At 32.6% G+C, this 22,576-nt stretch overlaps 1 protein-coding gene across 1 annotated transcript in view; it reads left to right on the top strand.

The window, feature by feature from the left end:
- LOC136989769 (glycine receptor subunit alpha-2-like) overlaps positions 1 to 22,553 on the top strand; it is a 40,624-nt gene extending 18,071 nt beyond the window's left edge. Inside the window, exons 5-8 of the mRNA XM_067288030.1 lie at positions 1,817 to 1,899; positions 10,518 to 10,652; positions 20,763 to 21,112; positions 22,329 to 22,553. Coding sequence (XP_067144131.1) covers positions 1,817 to 1,899; positions 10,518 to 10,652; positions 20,763 to 21,112; positions 22,329 to 22,520 — 760 coding nt within the window. The 3' untranslated portion in view covers positions 22,521 to 22,553. The remainder of the gene's footprint in view (positions 1 to 1,816; positions 1,900 to 10,517; positions 10,653 to 20,762; positions 21,113 to 22,328) is intronic.
- The last annotated feature ends 23 nt before the right edge of the window (positions 22,554 to 22,576 follow it).

The raw sequence follows: 22,576 nt of genomic DNA, 5'->3' as shown, positions 1-22,576 counted from the left end.
ATTGTAATTGGGATTTAGTAGAGCTTTTAGGACAGACCGAGAATCACTGTAAATGTTGATAGACAGAGTTTTGTTTGATAGTGAAGTGATCTACTGAACAGCTTGGTAGACAGCATCTTCTTCAGCTTGATATGTTGGGGTACGTATACCTTCTAACATATTTTGGGCAAAATATGTTAAAAGGAAGTTACAGTTTGGAGGAAGATACAGATATTTGAACCGACATGAAGTGGGCTTTTAGACCCATCTGTGTAGATATTAATGTTTGCATGGTTATCCATGGAGGAAGCAGATGACACTAAATGTATCCTGGGGATAACCTTGTTTATAGGGTGATGATAGCAGGGTAATTGCAATGTGGTAGCATATGCACAGCCGTAGATAGGAGTAGAGACCGTTATTGAGCCTTGATGTTTGTAGTTCTGATGTAGTAGTTTAGATACATAGTGGCAAAGAAAGGAGCTCTGCTAATATCAGAGGCATTAGTAGAAACAGTTCTGCAGCGTTTTGAAATTCTGATGGCAAACTGTCTTTGTAAAGAGAGTAATTTTCTTGCTACTGAATTTTTACTAGTTACATGATCCCAGCTAGAGGCCGCGTAAAGTAGCATTGATTGTATTGCCTCGTTATATAGAGTTTTACAAGCTTTATAATTTAGTCCCCGGGTGCACCTAGCACATTTTATCAGCTTGTAGTTTATTTTCTTGGCCTTAGCCAAGATGTAATCAATATGGTAACGGAATGTGGTTTCTCTCTATTCTCTCTTGTTTTATTTTGTATGACGTTTCTGTTACACGCGCACTAGCTAGTCGATCTGTCAAAGTATTTTGCGTCCTTTTCTGAAAATTAAAATTAATATAAAAATGAATATTATGACGTTGATTAATGATGATAATAATAAAAAGATTGTTAATAATTAAAAAATAAAGTTCTTAAAATAAACTGTTCATTCGAATTCATTAAATTTTTATATTTTTAAATTTGTTCACATAAAGTCTTTTATAAATAATAGTACATATTAATTAACTAATTAATAATTAGGGCCTATATATTTTGAATCTAAGGTTTTTAGGGTTTCATAAAAAAATTTTTTTTGTTAAAATCTTTCTATAAAATCATGCCTAATATTACGTAAGATAGGAAGGGGATGGGGGAATCAAAGAAAATGTTACGGTTTCTTACACGGGGGGGCGAAATCGTCCTTACGTAATTTATGGACGGCCCCTAATAAACAAATCTTCTTGCAGAATTTCACAAATTTCCAACATAAAGCACAAGAGTTATTAAGCTTTAAAGAGGGTAAACAAAATCTTGCGACACACACTAACTTCACAATAATTGAATGATCAATAGTTTTTTTATTTTTCTATGAAATTTCTCAGTACTCTTTATCAAAAAAAAAAAAAAAAGGAAATGTATTAAACCTATTCAAATCAGTCAGGAATTCCATGCTCCAAACAGAAGAGTTTTCGTATGAACAATACTTCACTTTTTCTATTTGATATAAAAAATCAAGAGTCCAAACAGGAAATGAATGCAGTATGAAGACAATATCAGGAGTTTTTAAAATATTCTTCAGCCCTGTAGACACTAAGAAGGCCTGCTCACATAAACACTTTAAAACAAATTGTAATATTCATACATTTTAATTTAGCCATTTATGTTATTAAATTAAATATTTTAAGTTTTGAAATGTTAATTATTTGTTTATGACAATTAATGTAATATTATTTGGATCTAGTATTTTATACATATTCTTTTGATTATCGTTAACACTTATGTATGAATTCTATTAAAAACTATTATCTAATTTCAGAATAACCCAACTTTTTAGTTGTAATATGGATTTGCATTATTTTCCACATGATACTCAGACGTGCTCAATATTCATGCAAAGTCGTAAGTAACTTTTTACAATATTAAAATTACTATTTCTGTTTAATATAATAAAATATATTGTTGCATTTTATTATAAGACAATAATAAATCCATGCTTGATTGATTAACGCCAGCAAATTTAAACTATATTACTTACTACAGTCAGTCCTATTACTGTGAATTGAGCTCGTTCATAATGGGCTTAATCATTGGGAGTGTTGCCTGGTAGAGCAGCTTTAATATAGCTACATAATCAAGTCAATGAGATAGCCCGTTTCATTGAAATGTTTATTCAGTTGTATTAAAGCTATTTTAACAGGCAATAAGCCTATTATTTTCTATCTCTCTATGCTGCCGACCCCATTATAAGGGAAAATGTAACAGAGAAGTAATAAACATCTGAGTAAAACAACAGATTTTTCTATATATTATTGACGATTTAAAAATGAACATTTTTCATTTCTATCATCATAATTTTTCATAATATGAATAGTGTATGTTCCATATACAAAAAATATTGAATATACGGACTAAAAGATAGAAATCTCAGATATGAACATCTCTGACTAACTGTTTATATCCATAATATTAAAGAAAATATCAATATTATTTTTATATAACTATGGATTATTGGCAAATCATCAATATTCCTGATTAAATTGAAGGTTTTTTCATTAGAATAAGTAAACTAAAATGGTGGTATTTATACTTTCATATAACATAAAAGTAAACTATATTTTTTCCAGATACTAAACAAAATACAATAAAAACGAATGCAAGTGTATATATTTAGAATTAGACGTATACAAAACTAAAATGCGCTTTTAGTTTGATCGATCGATTAAAAATTAATCATAATGTTTAGATAATAATAGAAACATTAACGATTTATTAACAGTTTAGAATTAGAAGAATAATTTCATGAAATAAAATATATTGATGTAATACATACCGGTATGTCTATTTCCTTGCATCAATAGTAACCCATTTGGGAGTATTGCATGTTGATTTATTGTGCACGCAACATTTACGATATCAAAATTTATTTGACTGGTTTCTTATATAAATTAGAATGATCGAAACTCTTTTAAACTGATAACAATAATCGACTGATAGACTTAAGTAGGATAAGTAAGTAAAACTAGAATTTAAAAATTTAAAAATACAATTTAAAGGTGTGTAATTCATCCAATATTTTGTCTGGTATGAACTTCAACAACACCTAGAATAACGCTAACAATTTAAAGTATTATATTTGATGCAAGTAGCGATTAAAACGATTAACGTTTAATGTTTAAAACGCTGGTTAAGATTTATAATAACTAATAACAATTGCATACTGACAACCAATGTTGAGGCTGATAGCACGAAAAGAGAGCTTAAAAAGGCCTATGTGCCTGTACAAGGTAATGAAGACAATAACAAAATTCGCATTATAAGAAGCGAAATTTTTAAATTCGTTTTTATGCATTTTCAAGCTCGTATGTTTTGAAACCTGCTAATTTTGATAACTGCAACCGACTGATTACAATAAAACGGAAAGAGGTAAAATTCTCATACAGATTTTTGAATATCTCAAATTTAAGATGCATCCAACCGAATTTTGTTCTTTATTTTGATTTTAATAAATGAAATAATGTATCTTTTTCTGATGATTCATAAATGTAAAAGTTAGAGATTATATTTGCGTTTACTTCTAACTTATATAAGAGCTATCAAAATCAATTGAAATTTCATTTATATTTAAATCTCTTCTTTCTGGATCGATGTCCTTTGCGTGAATTAAGTTATTTTGATTATATCTAAACTGATTTATTTATGATGCTAAAATGATAAGAGCATTTAATAAAGCAAGTAATAAAATATAAATTATCATCGAGTTAAAGCTCAATGACAATTTACTTTAAATATAACCAATTGAAATAATTAAAAATTAAAGCAGGAAAAACATTTTTAAATTGTTATCTGCATATACCGGTTTATAAAAGCTCATTTGAAATGCATAAAAAGTAAAGAACATTTAAGGAATTTTACAATTTATTAAAGAAAAATTTTGATATAAATAATTAAGATTGTTATTCCTAAATTTATTTTATTTTTTTTTTATTTTATGGATTAATTTTGGGGCAAAATAGATGATAATTCTTGATAAGTTCGTAGATAAATTTATGAAAATTTTATAGGTTTGTAATTTGATAGGTGTAATCTGTAGATAAAAACCGCAATTGTTTACAGTTCTGACTTGTTGCCTACGGGCCACTAGTGTGCCAATAAAAACATTGAACACTAGTACTTAGTCGTGGATTGGCAATTCACAGGGGCAAATTTAAGAAAGGACGATAAGGAGTCCTAGACATTTTATTAAATTAAACAGAAAAAAAAAACTTGAAGGAAACTTTAGTATGACTTTCTGATCAGATTAGGTATCAGTTTAATATATTGAAGCGACTAAGTTATTTGGCTGGTGTATTTCATCAGATCCAGATTAAAAGCTTTTTATTAATAAAATTCAATAATTACAAAGATAAGTACGTATTTGAACGTAAAACAATAGTCGCGCATAGCCTGATAACCAAAAGTAAAAATGTATAACAAGGTAAGTTAAATACAAAGGTGCAATCCAAAGGCACATGGCCAGCTACGCTATACACACAAGAGAGTATGACCCGTAGTACCGCGCTCTAAGGGCTCGTTTGCCAGCCTGTAGAGTAACAACAACAACTGGCAAACGCATGGAGTTTTTCTGGTTTACTTCACGTGTGTAATAGGAGCCAGTTTTCTCATAAAGTCTTTCCGGAAGGCATTCCCATTGGCAGATCTTATTTCTTTATCCCATCAATCCAAATCCAAAGCTTCCAGTCATTTTAAGTGTGTAAAATAAATGTGCAAACATCAGTAGTTTTCTGTCTTTCCAGTTTATTTTGATATCATTTTTCATTATTCACATCATGTTTTGCGAACCTGTCAATTTGGAATGAAATAAAACCAACTTTATTATCCTTTATAACTATATGTATAGTTGTATAAGTTTCAACTGACAGTTACCATGTTTCCATTAGAGAATAAGATATAAAGGGAAAGGAAGAATAGAAAATAGTTACACCATCCCTTAGTACAGTTTCGCTCCATGAGATTCAGAGTTCCATAATTTATGTGTAGTGGTGAGGCATTGTTCTTTCTCTTCATCTATTTAAACGTGTGGGTACCTCATCCTTATTAGTTAATCAAACAATTAAGAAATCCAACAAATTTTTAAAATTGCAAATTATAATTTTAATTTGTAGTTTAAAATTATTTTTTCGAATTACAAAATAAACAATCAGTTCAAAACACACGATACATAAGGCGGGTTGCAAAAGTTTAGGTCCACTCTTTTCAATTAAGTAAACACAATACAAACACATCTAAAGAAACCAACACATACATTTATTTGTGAAGGTAACAGAAACATGTAAAAATAATATGATATCATTAAACTAGCATATTATTAGATGACTGTAAATGAATAAATACACAAAGTGAGATAATCCATGTGTTGCAAAAGTTTAGTTCCACCGTTTGAGATTACATATTATTGTTCCAGAAACTCCTTTTTGCACCCCAATGTCAAAAACACATTAAGGCATGCTGTCTAAAAGTCGCTGGAGCACATCTTGACTTAAAGTCGGGAATTACAGTATGAGGCCACTATATTGCATGCACATCATTGTCTAAGAACCACTCCCATGTAGTGTGTGCTACATGGATTAGTGCGTTTTCCTGTTGGAATGTCTAGAATGGTCGTCCCAACCCTCTCTCCAAATGCCAGGAGGTGCACATCCAACAGTTCTTGATAGTCTCCGGCCTTCATACGCCTACTCGAAAATGCGATGTTAGTCTTCCCGTTGTATCCCGTTGTAATCCGGCTCAGACCATTACTGATCCTCCTCCCATTTGGCGTATGGAAAAAGTCTTGTCCTCTCTGATATCATGCTAGTAGTAGCACCAGCCATTAGGACCATCTAAATTAAATTGTTTTTTTCGTCGCTGAATACTACTCATCTCCATTCTGTATTCCAATTTGAATGTTTTCTAGTCCATTTTACCTGTGCTATCTTATGGTCTGATGTTAATCTGGGCTGACGTTTCTTCTTCTTGTACAGCAGTCGTCCGTTGAGCCTTACAGCTCTTGATACGGTTGACATGAACGTTAACCATTGGATCACGTGCCAACTGTCCGAGTGACGATCCTGATTGTTTTAGGGTGTTTACGACCCGTCGAAGATGACGTTCACTGAGTGCTCGTGGACGTCTTGAACAGGGTTTTTGGTTGTAATCCTCTTGGTTACGTACAGAATTGTTCACCACGTTATGTAACCGATTAATCCGTTCTGCTATGGCCCTGTTAAATAGCCCTTGCTGCTTCAATGCATCAATCTTGTCTCTCTCATAGGCAGATAACACCTTGCCACGACCCATGTTTCCATAAACGTTATATCAAGCAAATCATACAACTCAAAGTTGCACCAGTATGATAATTTCACTCTTAACACGCATGAAATAGTTTGTAACGTTTAACTCGTAGGTTCATATCATTACTTCTCCTGGGGATGTGGTGGAACTAAACTTTTGCAACACATGGATTATCTCACTTTGTGTGTTTATGCATTTACAGTCGTCTAATAATATGCTAGTTTAATAATGTATTATTTTTACATGTTTCTGCTACCTGCACAAATAAATGTATGTGTTGGTTTCTTTGTGTTTGGGTTATGTTTGCTTAACTGAATGGTGTGGACCTAAACTTTTGCAACGCACCTTAATTTTAAAAATGACAAATTCTACGAAGAAAAAATAATTCTGTGAATTTAAAGCTGATTTATACAAAATAAATATTTTATTCAATTCAATGATTATTTATTAAAATTTGGTCATATAATGATTGTTATTATTTGCGAATTATTTTAAATCTAACAAAATTATGTTAAATGAGAACTGTAATGTTATGTTATAGAAAATAACATAAATAATTTACGAAGTTTACTCTACCTTTGATCGTAGGACAATTCAATATTATAATGAACATGCATGAACTTATTTTGTATGGCTATCAGCAACACAAAATAAGTTCATGCGTGTTCAGCACATACATGTTACTGCTATAGCCCTTAAAATCGATAAAGCTAGAATTTATCGGCTAATACTAACTTAATCTATGCTGTTTATTGTTGTTTTTAATACGCATAACAACAACAAAGTATTAATAGTATAATAGAATTAATCCATTATTGAAAGTTGAGGAGGATCAAGAAACATCAGTTAAGAACAAGCGATTATTTATTGTGACATCGTCACAATGCCGGGCTGCAATTTTTAATAATATTTTTAATTTATTTGATGTAAAATATATGCTCTCCACCTCAAATTAGTAGTAGTGTCTTTCCCCTATACATCATACTTTTTATTTAACAATCGAGTCGTGCCCATCATCTATTAACTGCTTTCAGGGAAAAACTTTTGAATTGAAATAACGGAACTTCGGGGCAAACCGGCTGTTCGTATACAGTCAATCAGGGCTTTATGCTCCTAAGCTTTTCACATGTTGTCTCGGATTTCAACTATCTAATTTTGTTCTTGAGATTAAGGAAAGACAGACGGACGGACACAGTGGAAAGTTATAAGTCTACAATTTTTTTTTTTTTAAATTGCAGCCAATAAACAATCTTCAACAATCATCAATAATGATTCATTGAAACGATGACATTCGAGATATTTCTAATTTCTTTCATATGATTTCCTAATGCACGTTTTAGTACAAGAAACTTTCTGGAAGATTACTCTTAAAATGCGACTTTCTATTTGTATTTTTAGTATAGTATCAGTAGTTTCTATTCGTATCTATTAGCATAGTATCTTTGTGTAAATTTAAAATATTAATCTACTTTGCATAAGCTATTTATAATCATTTTTTGAATTTAAGTATTACTAACTTTTATTTATTATTAATTTTTTTCTATTTCTTCAATGAAATTTCACATTTCTCTATGCTGTTTGGTATAGTTCTCTTAATCTTTTATAAACAATTTTCGGATTAAACATGTAAAATAATTTTAAAAATTTTATACACCGAGTAATATATCTAATTTACAAATAATATACAGTGGAACCTGGTTAACTCGAATCGGGATAAAATTAATTTATAAAATTGAAATAGCGCTTTGGGAAATTCCATGAACTTTAACCTATCGACCGGGAATTTCGCTAACACCTCACGAGTAATGAGAAAGGGCTTAAGTTTAAAATTTAAGCTTTCTACACCCAGTAATTTTTTTCTGCTCGCGCAGAAAAATATTACTGGGTGTAGAAAGTGTCTGGTGTAGAAATTACTGGGTATGTACAGGACCTAATGAAAAAGAAGAAAATACAGCTTTTTTGTCAACGTTTGCACTTTTCAATTGCCTATATTCGGCAACTGCTTTATACAAAATCTTAAAATTTTGCACACTATCTAAGAAAACAATTACCTTTCGAATGAGATATTACGAATTACTTAAAACGTTCGGGGGCGGAAAAATCGATCCCTGAAAATCGACAACTTTGATTCTTATAACCGTATACAGTCTGTAACTTTTTTTCTTGGCGGGGAGTCATTGCCGTGACTCTCGATCAGAAACTTTCTATAAGCGTGGAACTATGTACGACTAAAAACGCTATATTCAATTTTATAAATTAATTTTATCCCGATTCGAGTTAACCAGGTTCCACTGTATATTATTTGTAACTAACTTCTATAAGCGTGGAACTATGTACGACTAAAAATAAATTTCGTGTTATGTGACGATAAACGTGACCTAGATATTGTAACTGCCAATCAAATCTGACTTTTTTCGAACATTTTTATTTTTCCGGCTCTGTTATATGACAAAGGAAAAGTATGGCAATCGGTCGAAATGATCTCCCAATCTTTTTACATTTTTGGACTTAAAACGTCAAAAACTGAAAAACAAAAACAAAAAAACCAATTCGGGGGGCTTTTTATGTATGTATGGATTGTTATTATTAGAATTGGCTGTTGCTTTTATTCAATCTTATGTTTTTATGGTTTTGGTTGGGCTTTATTCGGATAACAATGTTCTTTAGGGGGCACAATTTTGTCCATCTTGTTTAAAGCTTAATAATTTCCGTGTTTTTTTTCGATAAGTTCTGAAATTTTGCAGGAAAGTTCGTGTATTAGAGGGATTGATGCTATTAAATGTTTATGGTTAAAGATCGACAAGATGAGGAAATGAAGGAGATCGTGTGTCGTACCTCCTGTACAGTCGGACTTAATAACGAATATACTCATTATTAGAATTCACAATTTTTTAATAAAACCCATACTTACACTGGAAATTAACCTTTTTGCCATTTTTATAATAATTAAAAATATATAAAGTTCTTAAAATAAAATATCATAATTGCATAAAAAAATTCTTTTGCAGATTTTTTGTTTTATTTAATTGCGGATGGATTTCTCCGACTATCCGACGTAATAAATAAATTAATCAAAAAATCCATCTAAAAAACTATTATAGTCCGATTCAATATAAAAATCTTAACTTTTGCAGCAAAATGTTAAAATACAGTATAACAATCGTAAAGAGTGGTACATTTATGGTAAAAAATTAAAAAAAAGATCTATTCTAGGCGTGAAATATCACAATTAAACAAATTCGTACTAAACACTTAAGAGTAGTGGCCGGATGGCCGAGCGGTCAAGGTGACAGTTTACTGCTCTGGGGGACCCGGGTTCGAATCCAAACGGGTCGAAAAATCCCCAGGAATTTTTCGGGGAGTGGCCCATCTCTCACCACTCGGCCGCTCCATTGTGGGCATGGTCGAACCAGCGCCGTAACTAGCCTTTTATGCGCTTGGTGCGAGCATCTGTAACTACTCCCCAAAACTTGGTCTAGGTCATTTCTACACCCCCAGGGTCTACGCCCTGTGCCTGGGCACCGCCCTAGTTACGGCACTGGGTCGAACCAATAATGGGCTTTCTTAAAGAGGCCCTTAGTGCCCACAGGGCGGAAAGAATAAAAAAAAGATTTAAGAGTAAACGTATCAACAATTTCTCGGTAGCTTATTTTACCAATTCGGTTAAGAGTTTTCCGGTTTTTGGACAACACCGAAAAGTTTACATTGACAGGACGATTCTACATAATAAGACCCAGGGAAATATTGTATGAATAATTTATTATGGTTCACCAATAAAGTAATCATAAATAACACATCGATACACAAAATCTTGATTTTCAGCCAAAACTCCATAACTCGAAGTCAGAATTTTTTCCTCTCAGACCGATTCAAGTTAATAGGATTCACTGTATACATACAAATGGTCGTCCGCAGAGGAGCACTTTTCCCTCCTTGGGATCGAATAAAAAGTTATACAAATTATAATCAAAAACATCATTGAGATATGTAACTTACCACGGAACACTTTGTTGCAATACTGTATTTGCAATGTAGTTGTGAAACGAAAATACAAAAATTAAATAAAAATTTATTGATATAGTTATTTGTTCCAAGCTTTGCTCACTCTGGAAAATTTTCAGCAAAACCCAATATATATATATATTATTATATATACATTTTATTTTACGAAACAAATTTTATTTTAGTAAATACTATTCGTGAAGAAATGGATCTCATGTGGCATCCAGGTAGATCGATGACAATCGTCGACTATTTGAAATTAAGCCAATTTGATATAATCAATTATACTTGTCACACTTGCCACATTCAATACGGTAGAGGTAAGTTAACATTGAAACATATTTTTACAATATAAACATATATTTAATTAATATATAAAAAATTATATGTCTAAAAATTGATTAAGTGGAATACATTTTAAGACTATATCTCGGTTAACTAGCTTTTGAGCAATCGGAATTTTAGACAGAAAACTTTAGGAAAAATCAAAACAAACTCAATAACTGTAGCTTCAATTTTTATGTTGGAACATCTATCTATCTATATATATATATATATAACCCATTGAACGCGTATCCGCCTGTCTTCCGTCCGTGTAACGTTATGCTAAAAACAGGCACTAGAGGCGCCCCTATCGTGTGTCATATTTCAAGCATTTAAATTAATAACATAAATTATTATTATTCATTTGGCCAATAACAATATAAATAATTTAGTATATTTGTAATAGGAATTTATTATTGTCACGGAATGCCTGTAACGTGCACTAGGGGACGAATGACGAAAAAACGGACACTTTTGAATAGTTTTGAAAATTATATAGTGGACTCCCGGAAGGTAATACAGTAGAATTTCCATTATCCGGACCTCCATTATCCGGATTTTCGATTATCCGGATTGTTCAACAAAAAAATTGTACGAATTTGCTGATTTGCACTTGGCAAATTGCGACACTGTTTATGTACGTACGTGATGGAATGCATGGAACAAAATTTTGAAAAGACCATTAGTAAATTCCAGTAACAGTGTGGTATAGGAGACATTGCGGAAGCAATAGCACAAATTTCAATATGTGCCGGATGTGACGAAGATGATGTAACCGAGTGGTTAAATTGTGATGCGAACGATCCTGGATTCCAAATTTTGAATTATGAGAAAATAATTAAAGAAATATCTGCCTCAGATAAACAAGATCGAGAAGACGAAAAGATTTGCGAAGTAAGAGATATTGGTCCTACACATTCTGAAGCTTTTCGGTGCTTAGATGTCGCGATGAAGTGGTTTGAGAGCTAAGAAGAGTGTAACTCAGGACAACTTATGTCTTAAAAGTATTCGCGATTTAGCAGCTTCAAAAAGAACAGCTAGCTTTAAACAAAAATCGTTAATTGAATTTCTTAATAAAAAATAATTTAATATTGAAGCTATATGTAAATCTAGACAAATAAAAATTATTCATACTATATGCCAGGGCAAGCAAGCAAGAGTTCAGTGGGAGCCAAAATGTAGGTTTTGCAAAATGCATGGGAGCCGCAGTTCTATACTGTCGTGGCGGATAGTATGGTAAAGCGCGCGATTTTATTATATAATATAAATATAATATAAAACAAATATTTAATTTTTTTAACAAACATCTTTTCATAAAATTATAAAAATAAAATTGTAAAAACAATAATAAAAAACAGAAATTAACACTCAGCAAGAGCCGCATGTAACTCAAAAAGAGCCGCATTTGCCCATGTCTGCTATATGCATTGTCAATTATTATTTTTTTCGATTATCCGGATTTTTCCTTATCCGGACTACCTTCATCCGCAATTAGTCCGGATAATAGAGGTTCTACTGTACTTTAATAATAGAAACCTTTAATGACACCACCAAAGAAATACGCCACTGGGGAGGAACGTAAATCTGCCACTGCTGCAAGACAGAGGGTGAGACGTGCGCAGGAATTACAGAGGATAACGTAATCAAGACGTAAAAGCTTGCAGCATGAAATTGATGAGTTGAGATCTGCAAGGTTGCACAGGGAGATAGAAACAAGACGACATAGAAGAGAAAACGAATCTCACGAACAACGATCAGCTAGATTGAAGCCATCTAGATTGGAGCCAACTTCATTGGCTTGTCGCTGTCGTAGCCTCGGCGACAGCGACAAGCCGACGAAACTGAACAGCGGCGATATGACAGACGCCAGCTTCAAACAGACGCAGAGAAAAGCGCACACTTAGCATTTAAGAATGCCTCAGTAAATGCTGAAAACAACGAGTTCGATTTTCCACAGAATTATCTTGGGCCAATGGATATCGTTTGTAGACATTGCCTATAACTTAACTTTGAGGGGGAGAAGACATCTAATCATCACTATCAATTCTCAAGATGTTGCCAGAAGGGGCAAATACAACTGCCTAAGTATAAGCCTTACCCTGAAACATTTCGGTACCTCTTGACTGGTGAAGGTCCTGAGAGTAAACATTTTATGAAATGTATTCGATCTTACAACAGTTCATTCGCATTCGCATCTACGGGTGCCAATGTGAAGCCACCAGCTGGAAATGGACCCTACTGCTTTCGAGTGTGCGGACAGATAGTACACCGAACTGGAAAATTTCACCCGAATGAGCAGCGTGACGTGTTCCAGTTCTCCCCGAAAATAAAGATTGTAATAAAAATATCATGAGGACAATTGGATAGGTAATGCAAAACAATTCAATAGCAGAAGCTCTCAAGATGTTACACGAGGTTGAGAGAAAAGCAATTGAGATGGCAGAGAATAAATGAATTGAACCAACTAAATTGGCGTTAGCCATTGTCCCTGAAAAAAAAAAAAAAAAAAAAAAAAAAAAAGACGAGAAGATACAAAGTCCAACTGGAAATGAGATGACAATCGTCTTCCAGATAAAAAGATGAAGAGCCTCCATTTCAAAGAGATATAATTATACATCTCAGACCTGATTCTCTAAACCCAAACGGAGGGATTCAACGAGTAAGTATACTACACGAAAAGCTGGAAGCATTGACATACCCCATACTGTTTTCTGGAGGAGACGATGGATGGACAACCACGACTGCAAGAGTAAAGAAGAATGGGGTACAGACACGAGAAAGAATAAGTATGAAGGAATATTTCTCTTACAGATTGTCTCCTCGACATGATGAATTTAATCCGATATTGAGTGCGGGAAAATTGACACAACAATACATGGTGGATGCTTATGTGAGAGCTGAGGCGAACGGCTTGAACTAGGTGAAAAATAATCAGTCAACATTGAGATCAGAGAAATATAATGGTTTAATGGATGCGATAGAATGGGATGAGGAAGTCCATGAGAGTAATAACCTGGTTGGAAAAGCAGTTATACTGCCTTCAAGTTTCCAGGGTGGAGCGCGAAACACGCAACAGTATTACCAAGATGCTATGGCCATTGACACAAAGTATGGAAAGCCTGATTTATTTGTAACAATGACTTGCAACCCAAAATGGAAAGAAATAACTGAAAACCTCAAACCTTGGGAAAAAGCTGAATTCAGACCTAACTTGGTCCCGCAAGTACAGTACTTTAAATTGAAACTTAAACAACTTGATGACATTACGAATAAGCGTAAGTCATTATTTGGGAAGGTTGTTGTGCATGTGCATGTGATTGAGTTTCAGAAGAGGGGTCTTCCACATGCACACATTCTGATCATCTTGGACAAGGACGAAAAATTACCACTTCTGAAGATATTGATAAAATCGTGAAGGCAGAGATCCCAGATAAAGAGACTTCGCCACGACTTTTTGAAATGGTCCATGGATCATATGTTTCGTGACTATGTGGGAAGAGAGACCCTTCAAGTCCCTGCATGGTCGACAGAATGATCATACGAAGAAGTTCCCAAAGTCCTTCTGTGATGCTACGCTTGGAAATGTGGCTAGATATCCATACTATAGACGAAGGAATAAAGGATCTGTTGAGGTGAATGGGAAGTTGATAGATAATATCTGGGTTATTCCTTACAATCCCTACTTATTACTAACATATAATTGTCATATAAATGTGGAGATCTGTTCATCAGTAAAGAATGTGAAGTACTTATACAAGTATGTATACAAAGGTCATGATTGTGCAAACCTTTGTGTTACTGAGAAGAACGAAAGAAATGAGACGAAGAAGTATGTGGACTCACGATATGCGAGTGCACCGGAAGCGGTTCATCGAATTTTTAGATTTAAGGCACATGATCAGTCGCATACTATCTATAGACTACCGGTACATCTGCAAAATCAACACAGTGTACTTTCAACAGAAAAATAAACAGGTGGCTGCAGATCGAGCTGAGAGGAAAGATACGAAATTGACGTGATGGTTTAAGTTGAATGTAGTAGATGAAACTGCGCATGACTTTACTTATTCCGAAATACCCAAACACTTCGTTTGGAAGGATACGACTGTAAAGTGGGAAAAGGAGACAAACGGGAGAAAAGGTGATTGGGAGAATGGTGAATATAAGTATTAAGGACCCAGAAAGATACTACCTTCGATTACTTTTATGCTATGAAAAGGCAGTGACATCTTTTCAACACTTACACACAATTGTGGCGAAGAACGAGTCGTTTCAGGTAGGCACCTTTCGAGAGGCTGCGAAGCGCAAGGGATATCTTTTGGATGGCACGATTTGGCAAGACACAATTCATGATGCCATTATTTATGCAATGCTATTCCAGCTTAGGCAAATGTTTGCCTATATCTGTGCTTATGGCTTTCCCTCAGACGCTCTTAAGTTATAGAATGATAATTTACAGTATTTGACAGAGGACATTTGCTAAGAGTGGCATCTCAAACAGGGTGAATGTCAAAAGATGTGCCGAGTATGCACTTAAGGACGCAAAAGATACCCTGACTCTTCTTGTTCATTCACTCTGAGATTTCAATTTACCTGATGTGGGCTATGATTTGCCAAGTATGAAAATCAGATTTAAAAATTTGTTTTGTATACTAGTACATTCTATATATTAACAGGACTTATTATACTGGAAAACTTATGGATGCAGATATTTAGTCATACAGATCAAAAATAATGTTCTTTATTTAGTTCACCTGAACACATACACTTTAAACATGTGTTTCAGACTTGTTCGTCCTCCTCAGCAGGCCTTTAAACGACACTTTCTATAATTAACAATAATCAACAATAAAACCTGTTTCGATACAACTATTACTAAAATTAATTAAGAATACAAACATTTCCCGACAATAAATATCTAAAATTCTTACAATTTCTGTATTTCCGATCTTCTTTACATTTCCACTTAAACTTACGACCCACAGCAACCATACAATTTTAAGCATTCCTAATTTTTTTTACATTAAAATCAGTTTAAAACAATAAATTGAGTTATTATCTAAATTATTATTTTTATTCACTTACTTCTTCTTTTGGTTTGTTCGTTCCACGCAATTTTGTTTCAAATACATTCCCATCTCATCGTTTACACTTCTTCCTCCCCCCTTTTTATAATGCTTAACCATGATTGGTGGATCTCTCTACCATTGTTGTTATTCATTTTGTTAGTTTGCTTAATTATATTTAAATGCTCGTACAGTTGTCTTTTAAAATTATTTTTTTCCTTTTTTCTAATTTTTACCGTATTTAGATCTATTGCACAACCTTCTGTATTACAATGTTCCGATACTGCCGAATTTGCATATTTTCCTTTGATTGCTCTGATATGTTCACTTAATCTTATTTTTAATTTTCTTTTAGTTTCTCCTATATATGTTTTCTTTGGATTGCAATTACAATCAAATGAATATACTATTCCTTTCTCCTCTGTTATATCATATTTTTCTTCTTTTCTGTAACATAATTGTTTTTTAGTTGAATTTATTTTTTCCGGTATTAAGTTGATTCTATTTTTAATTACATTTTTAATTCTTTCGAATAGTTTTGGAACATATCTTAATTTAATAAATTTTTTCTCTTTATCTATTGATTTTGATTGTTTGTCGTTATCTAGTTTCTCAAGCCATTTTTTTATTATACATTTTGGGTAATCGTTTAGAATAAACATTTTAATTATTTCTTCTTCTTCTTGTTTTTGTGTTTCTATTTCGCTTGTTCTTTGCCTTATTTTAGTCATATACATTTTAAATATATTATATTTCATACTGACCGGAATCACAGATTTATAGTTAATTATTTTAGGTATTTGTATTGGTTTAACATATTTCTTGTAAATTAGTCTATTATTTTTTCTTTCTATGGTTATATCTAAATAATTTATACTGTTTTGTTTTTTTTCTAGTTCAAATTTAATATTCTCTTTCATCTTATTGGTTTTATTTATAATTATATTTTCATTTGTTTTCGTTTTATCAAAAATTATTATGCAATCATCCACATACCTGCTGTAAAATTCAATACCTTCTATATTTTTGATCTTTTCATCTATTTCTGTCATTGTTATTTCGGCCAATTTTGGACCTATACATGTACCCATAGGTATTCCTTCTGTTTGGGTGTAGAATTTCTTATCGAACTGAAAATAGTTATTTTTCATTACAATTAACACAAATTAATTATCCATTCTGGTGTATTTATTTTTCTTAAAGAATTTTCTATATCTTCTATTGTTATGCTAGGATACATGTTTACAACATCGAGTGATATCAACTTCATATTTTCATTAATTGTTATATTTTTTAATCTATTTAATAGGTCATCCACATTTTTTATACTATACTGAGAAACTTCTAATAGATTTAATTTATCCTTTAAATATACGTAATTTTTAACGTCTATTAAAGGTCTATAGTTAATAGGATTTTTGTGTGTTTTTACCCTTATGTTAAATTTCGGTGTTCTGTTATCTTCTCTTTTTATATAGTTGATATCTTCCTCTGTTACATGCTGTTGTAGTTTTAAATTTTTAAATTCCTTTTCTAACAATTTTATTAGACCATTTATTGGATCTTTGTTGAGCTGTTTATAACTTCCTTCTTGGATTAATTCCTTAATGACTTTATTTTTCTTTTCTTTTTCCATAATATTATTTGTTTGGTTTTATCCCCTTGAAGTATTTCTAAATTATTTTGTGTTAAAAACAATTTAACATTATTTAAATTTCTCTTAAAATTTTTAATCTTATTTTTCGTTTTTTTTATTTAATTTCTTATTTTTAACTATATTTTGTATACCTGTTCTTATTTGCTCTCTCTCCTCTTCTAAAAATTTCTATAATAAATGTTCTGTAAAGACTGCGATATCTTCAGTTTTCAATGTTTCCGGTCCATTATAGTCTAATTCTTGATTCAATGTTCTTCTGACAGGTTCTGGTATCTTTACGTCTGTCATGTTTAATATTAATTTTCTTTCATATTCTTCTTTTTCTTTTAAGGTTGGATAACCTATTTTTTAAAACCAATTTGTTATATTTGTTTAAGAAAAACTTACCGGAAGAGTCCTTCTGTTCTTGTTTCTGTGTGTCTGTTCCGTTGCCAGAATTTTCACTTCTTGTTTCTTCGTTATTTCTTTTGTTTTTACTTCGTAATTTCTTTAATTTGTATTTTTTGTAATTTATATTAGATTTTATTATCAATTTGTTTATTTTTTCTATATCATGTCGTTGTAAGTTTTTGCTGATACTTACTGGCAAACTCAACGTTGGTAATTTTATGGCTTCTATTTTACATTTCTGTAAATACCATATTTCTGTTTTAGTAATAGTTGTATCGAAACATGTTTTTATTGTTGATTATTGTTAATTATAGAGAGTGCCGTTTAAAGGCCTGCTGAAGAGGGACGAACAAGTCCGAAACACATGTTTAAAGTGTATGTGTTCAGGTGAACTAAATAAAGAACATTATTTTTGATCTGTATGACTAAATATCTGCATCCATAGTTTTCCAGTATAATAAGTCCTGTTAATATATAGAATGTACTAGTATACAAAACAAATTTTAAATAGTGTTAGAGAGGACAAAAAAGGCATAATAGTTATGAATCAGATTGTCTATGATTCAGACGTTGAGCATGAGGCCGCAGATGAGATGATTAGATCTTTGAATGATGACCAACGACAAGTATTCACAACGATAATCAACGCTGTGAATGATGATGCGATCTACCCTAAATGTTTTTTGCTGGACGGACCCGGAGGAAGTGGGAAGACATTTATATCGAACTTTTCTTCATTATTTTCGAGCAAGGAATGAAATTGTCATTCCCACAGCATCGACCGGAATTGAGGCAAACTTGCTGAGTGGAGGTAGAACCTACCATTCTGTGTTTAAGTTACCATTAGAAGTCAATGAGACATTCATTTCAAACCTGGGTTTGGAACGAAAGACGCAAGAGCTTCGCTACTCTGAGTAGCGAAGCTCTTGCTTATCGTCGATGAATGCACCATGGCATCGAGCCATGTTATGAATGCCATCGACAGAATTCTAAGAGAGGTAACTGGACGTCAAATTTTATTTGGTGGGACGGTAATGTTAATTGGAGGTGACTTCCGGCAATGCTTAAACATTCTTCCGCACGCAATGCGACCAGCGATTGTCCAGTCCAGACTTAAGTATTGCGATTCTTGGAGCTACTTTAAGAAACTCACATTGCGTAGCGATATGAGATCACAGGATCCTAAATATAGTGGATGGCTGTTGAAATTGGGAAACGGCACTTTGGGGAATGTTCTTGAACTTGAACACACTATCGAGGTTCCCCCTGAATTTCTTTGTGAAGATGAATTAATGAAAAATGTATTTGGCGAGCAAATAACTCCTGATATGATACCGACAATTAAAAATAGGGCTATACTTTGCCCTAAAAATGCTGACGTCGACAGAATCAATGTCGAAGTTTTGAGACTTTTACATGAGCACCGCGAAAAATCTTATTACAGCTATGATGAGCTACAATTTGATGATCACCAGGAACGATTGAATTACTCAATCGAGTACCTGAACAGCATACGTGCATCCGGATTACCCTCTTCATGAACTCCATTTGAAGGTTGGAACTATCATAATGCTGTTGAGGAATCTTAACACAAAAAGGGGATTGTGTAATGGAACTCGATTAGTCGTGGTGAGTTTGAGAGATCACGTCATCGAAGCTGAAGTGCTTACTGGGTCCGGATTGGGACAGATAGTCCTTATACCACGAATTGATTTAACAAATTATGGTTCTGATTACCCATTCACTCTGAAACGAAGACAGTTTCCTGTAAAGGCTTCATTGCAATGACCATCAATAAGTTGCAAGGACAGACCCTTGACAAGGTTGGAATTTTCTTGTCTGAATCCGTTTTTGCATGAATAACTTACGTTGCTTTTTCCAGAGTAAGGAGAGCAATCGATGTGAAAATCAAGATACTGAAAACATCAGAACAATGCAAACTGATTCAGAATAATAATACTTTTTTTTTACCAAAAATGTTGTATATAGAGAAGTTTTTTGACGGGATAAATGAAGGAATAGAAAATACAGCTAAAGAATATCTTCAATCTGTAATATAGAAATACTGTTTGCTGTGTATTGATCTGTTAAGATTAGTTTTTAAGATAAAGTTTTGTATACATTTATATATATTAAGCGCATAAAACTTTCATATATTAAGTGCATCAAACGTGCTTCACAGGAATTTGTAATGCTGCTAGAATGCCCACTAAGGGGCGTCTCGGACTACTAGTTAAGATGTATTTCTTAATAGCAGGATAGCTGAGGCGGTTAAGACATTGGCTTACTGCTCTGGGGATCTGAAAACGAATCCGAGCCAGCAACTCCCCAGGAATTTTTCTGAGGCTGTCGGTCCATGTGTCAAACTCTGTTCCTCACTGCCCCCTTTATGAGTCTGGCCAAACTCACCATGACCGTGATTAAAGAGGCCCTCTTTGTGCTCATAAGGTGGAAAGAAACAAGAGGAAAGGGAAAAAGATAAATGAAAATGTCAATAGTGTTTATTAAGAAATCTAAGAGTAATTATTAGTTTTATCGATCAAAGCACTAATTTTAATAATTTTTTTACATAAATATAATTATGTAAAAATATTTACTTAATTACTTAAATATTGCTTATATTACTTAAGCAATGTCTAACCATAATGTCTAATAACTATGAGAATATTTATTATGGTGTAGTACTTCAGGATATGTCGGAAATGTTTTGTTTGATGCGTAACAGAGAACACATTATGGTTACATGGCAAAGTTCAACTTTTATTTATTTTAGACAGGCTAGAATCATAGTTATGGTGACTGCAGCGTAAGCAACTAGGAATGGCGTACAAATCTGAACTACCTATGATAAATTATGATAGTACGGATGGTATTCGCACCCAAATCGTCTGTAGCGGTAGACTAATGTTATGTCGCGCAACCGTTTTTTCTTGAAAATACGGTTTTATATAAATAAAGAATAAATTATAAAATTAGTAATTATCTTATTTTAGAAAAATATTCTTGCCTCGAGAGTCGGATAAGTTTGAAAAGAAGAAGCGGATATTATATCATTAACATTTATATTCCCAGCACATTAATCGTTTTGATGTCCATGTTAACATTTTGGATTCCATCGGAAGCAGTTCCTGCCAGAATTACTCTCGGTGTTACAAGTTTATTGACAATTGTCACGAAACAGTATCAGTCTTCTTTGCCGTCAGTTTCTTATATAGTTGCTCTCAACATATGGATGTCTACCTGCGTCGGGTTTGTTTTCTTTAGCCTTGTTGAATACGTACTTGTGATATCATTAAATGCTGAAGTCAAAAGTCAAATTATAAGTATTCTAGGATCTACAAAGGTAAATGTATTGATAAAATGATAATTAATTAACAAGTTTTAAATATTAATGTATTAAGTAAATAGAATTTTAAAATACAGGGTGTTCGCAATTAAAATTCTTATTTCAAAAAAATATAACTCGGGAACCGGCCAGAAGCATGATTCCACATTTCACAAGGAGACTTCTATGATGATGGAATTTTATTCAAAAATAAAAAAGTTAGTTACAAAAATGGTCGCTAGGGCGGTAAATGGTGCTGCAGCACAGTAGTGGATAACTCAAAATATCTCAGAACTTATATATACAGTTAAAATGTGTAATTACGCAACAGCATGTTCGAAATGCTGGCTCCGAAACTCTGCGTATTGTAGTTGAACATGTTTTGGGAATTTCAGCATATTGCCGACAATGGAGGTCAGCATATTGATTATTCTGCTGCGTAACCACACATTATATCATGTGTATAGTAAGTGTTGAGACATTTTGTGTTATCCATTACTGTGCTGCAGTGCCATTTACTGCCCTAACGACCATTTCCGTAACTAACTTTTTAAATAAAATTTCATAACCACAGAAGTCTCCGTGAGAATTATGGCATTATTCAGCTAACCGGTTGCCGACTTATGTCTTTTTGAAATGTGAATTTTATGATTACAGAACATTTTACATTTTATAGAATTGATGTTAATATTAAATATGTTAATTTATTTTTAGTTTTTTTCATAAAATATTAGTAATTCGAAAAATAAAAAAATATTGTAAAAATAAGTGTTTAGAATAACACAATCTTTCATAAAACCGTAACAAAAATATTCAAAAATTAATTGGCGTGTTTATTTGAGTCATGGAGTTGCCATATTTAGTCCAGTTGGTATTATTCTATTGATTGAATGTTGTGAGTTTTAATATTTTACATTAAAAGCGCCCGCTATTGCGCTATTGTGTGATAAAACGCATAAATAACTACTATATCCATTCACAGAAATTATTTCAAAGTAGAGTAAAGGAGACTAAATATGGCAGTACTGCACAATTTTTATAAACAGAAGCCCTCTGGTGGTTTAAATATTTTTGTTTCACACCAAAAAATTTATTTTGAAAATTATTGCTCTGATAATTTACTTTTACGTGATTTATACTTTCTGAAATCAATTATCTGAGTTATAAAATTTTTTTATATTTTTTATTTTCATTTTATTTCGTAAATTCTTAAAATAAATTTTATTTATTACAGGAACCTCCCGTAACTCAGAAAAAGGTAAATGCTAGACAAATAGCTTGGCAAGAGAAGAAAATAAAGAAAAAATTTGATAGTAAAATTATCGACAAAATATCCAGAGTAGCCTTTCCAATATTCTTCCTCGTGCAATGTATTTTCTATGGAACTTATTACGAAGTTTTTCATTTTACTCCTGTAAATACGTAACTCAAAATTAACTTAAAACGTTATTTTCGTAAATAGTTTTCAAATATGTTATTATA

This window comes from Centruroides vittatus, unplaced genomic scaffold (assembly GCF_030686945.1).
Source record: "Centruroides vittatus isolate TY-2023 unplaced genomic scaffold, ASM3068694v2 scaffold_769, whole genome shotgun sequence".
Taxonomy (NCBI): domain Eukaryota; kingdom Metazoa; phylum Arthropoda; class Arachnida; order Scorpiones; family Buthidae; genus Centruroides; species Centruroides vittatus.
The sequence above is the reverse complement of the archived record's forward strand: the minus strand, read 5'-3'. Positions and strand labels throughout refer to the sequence as shown.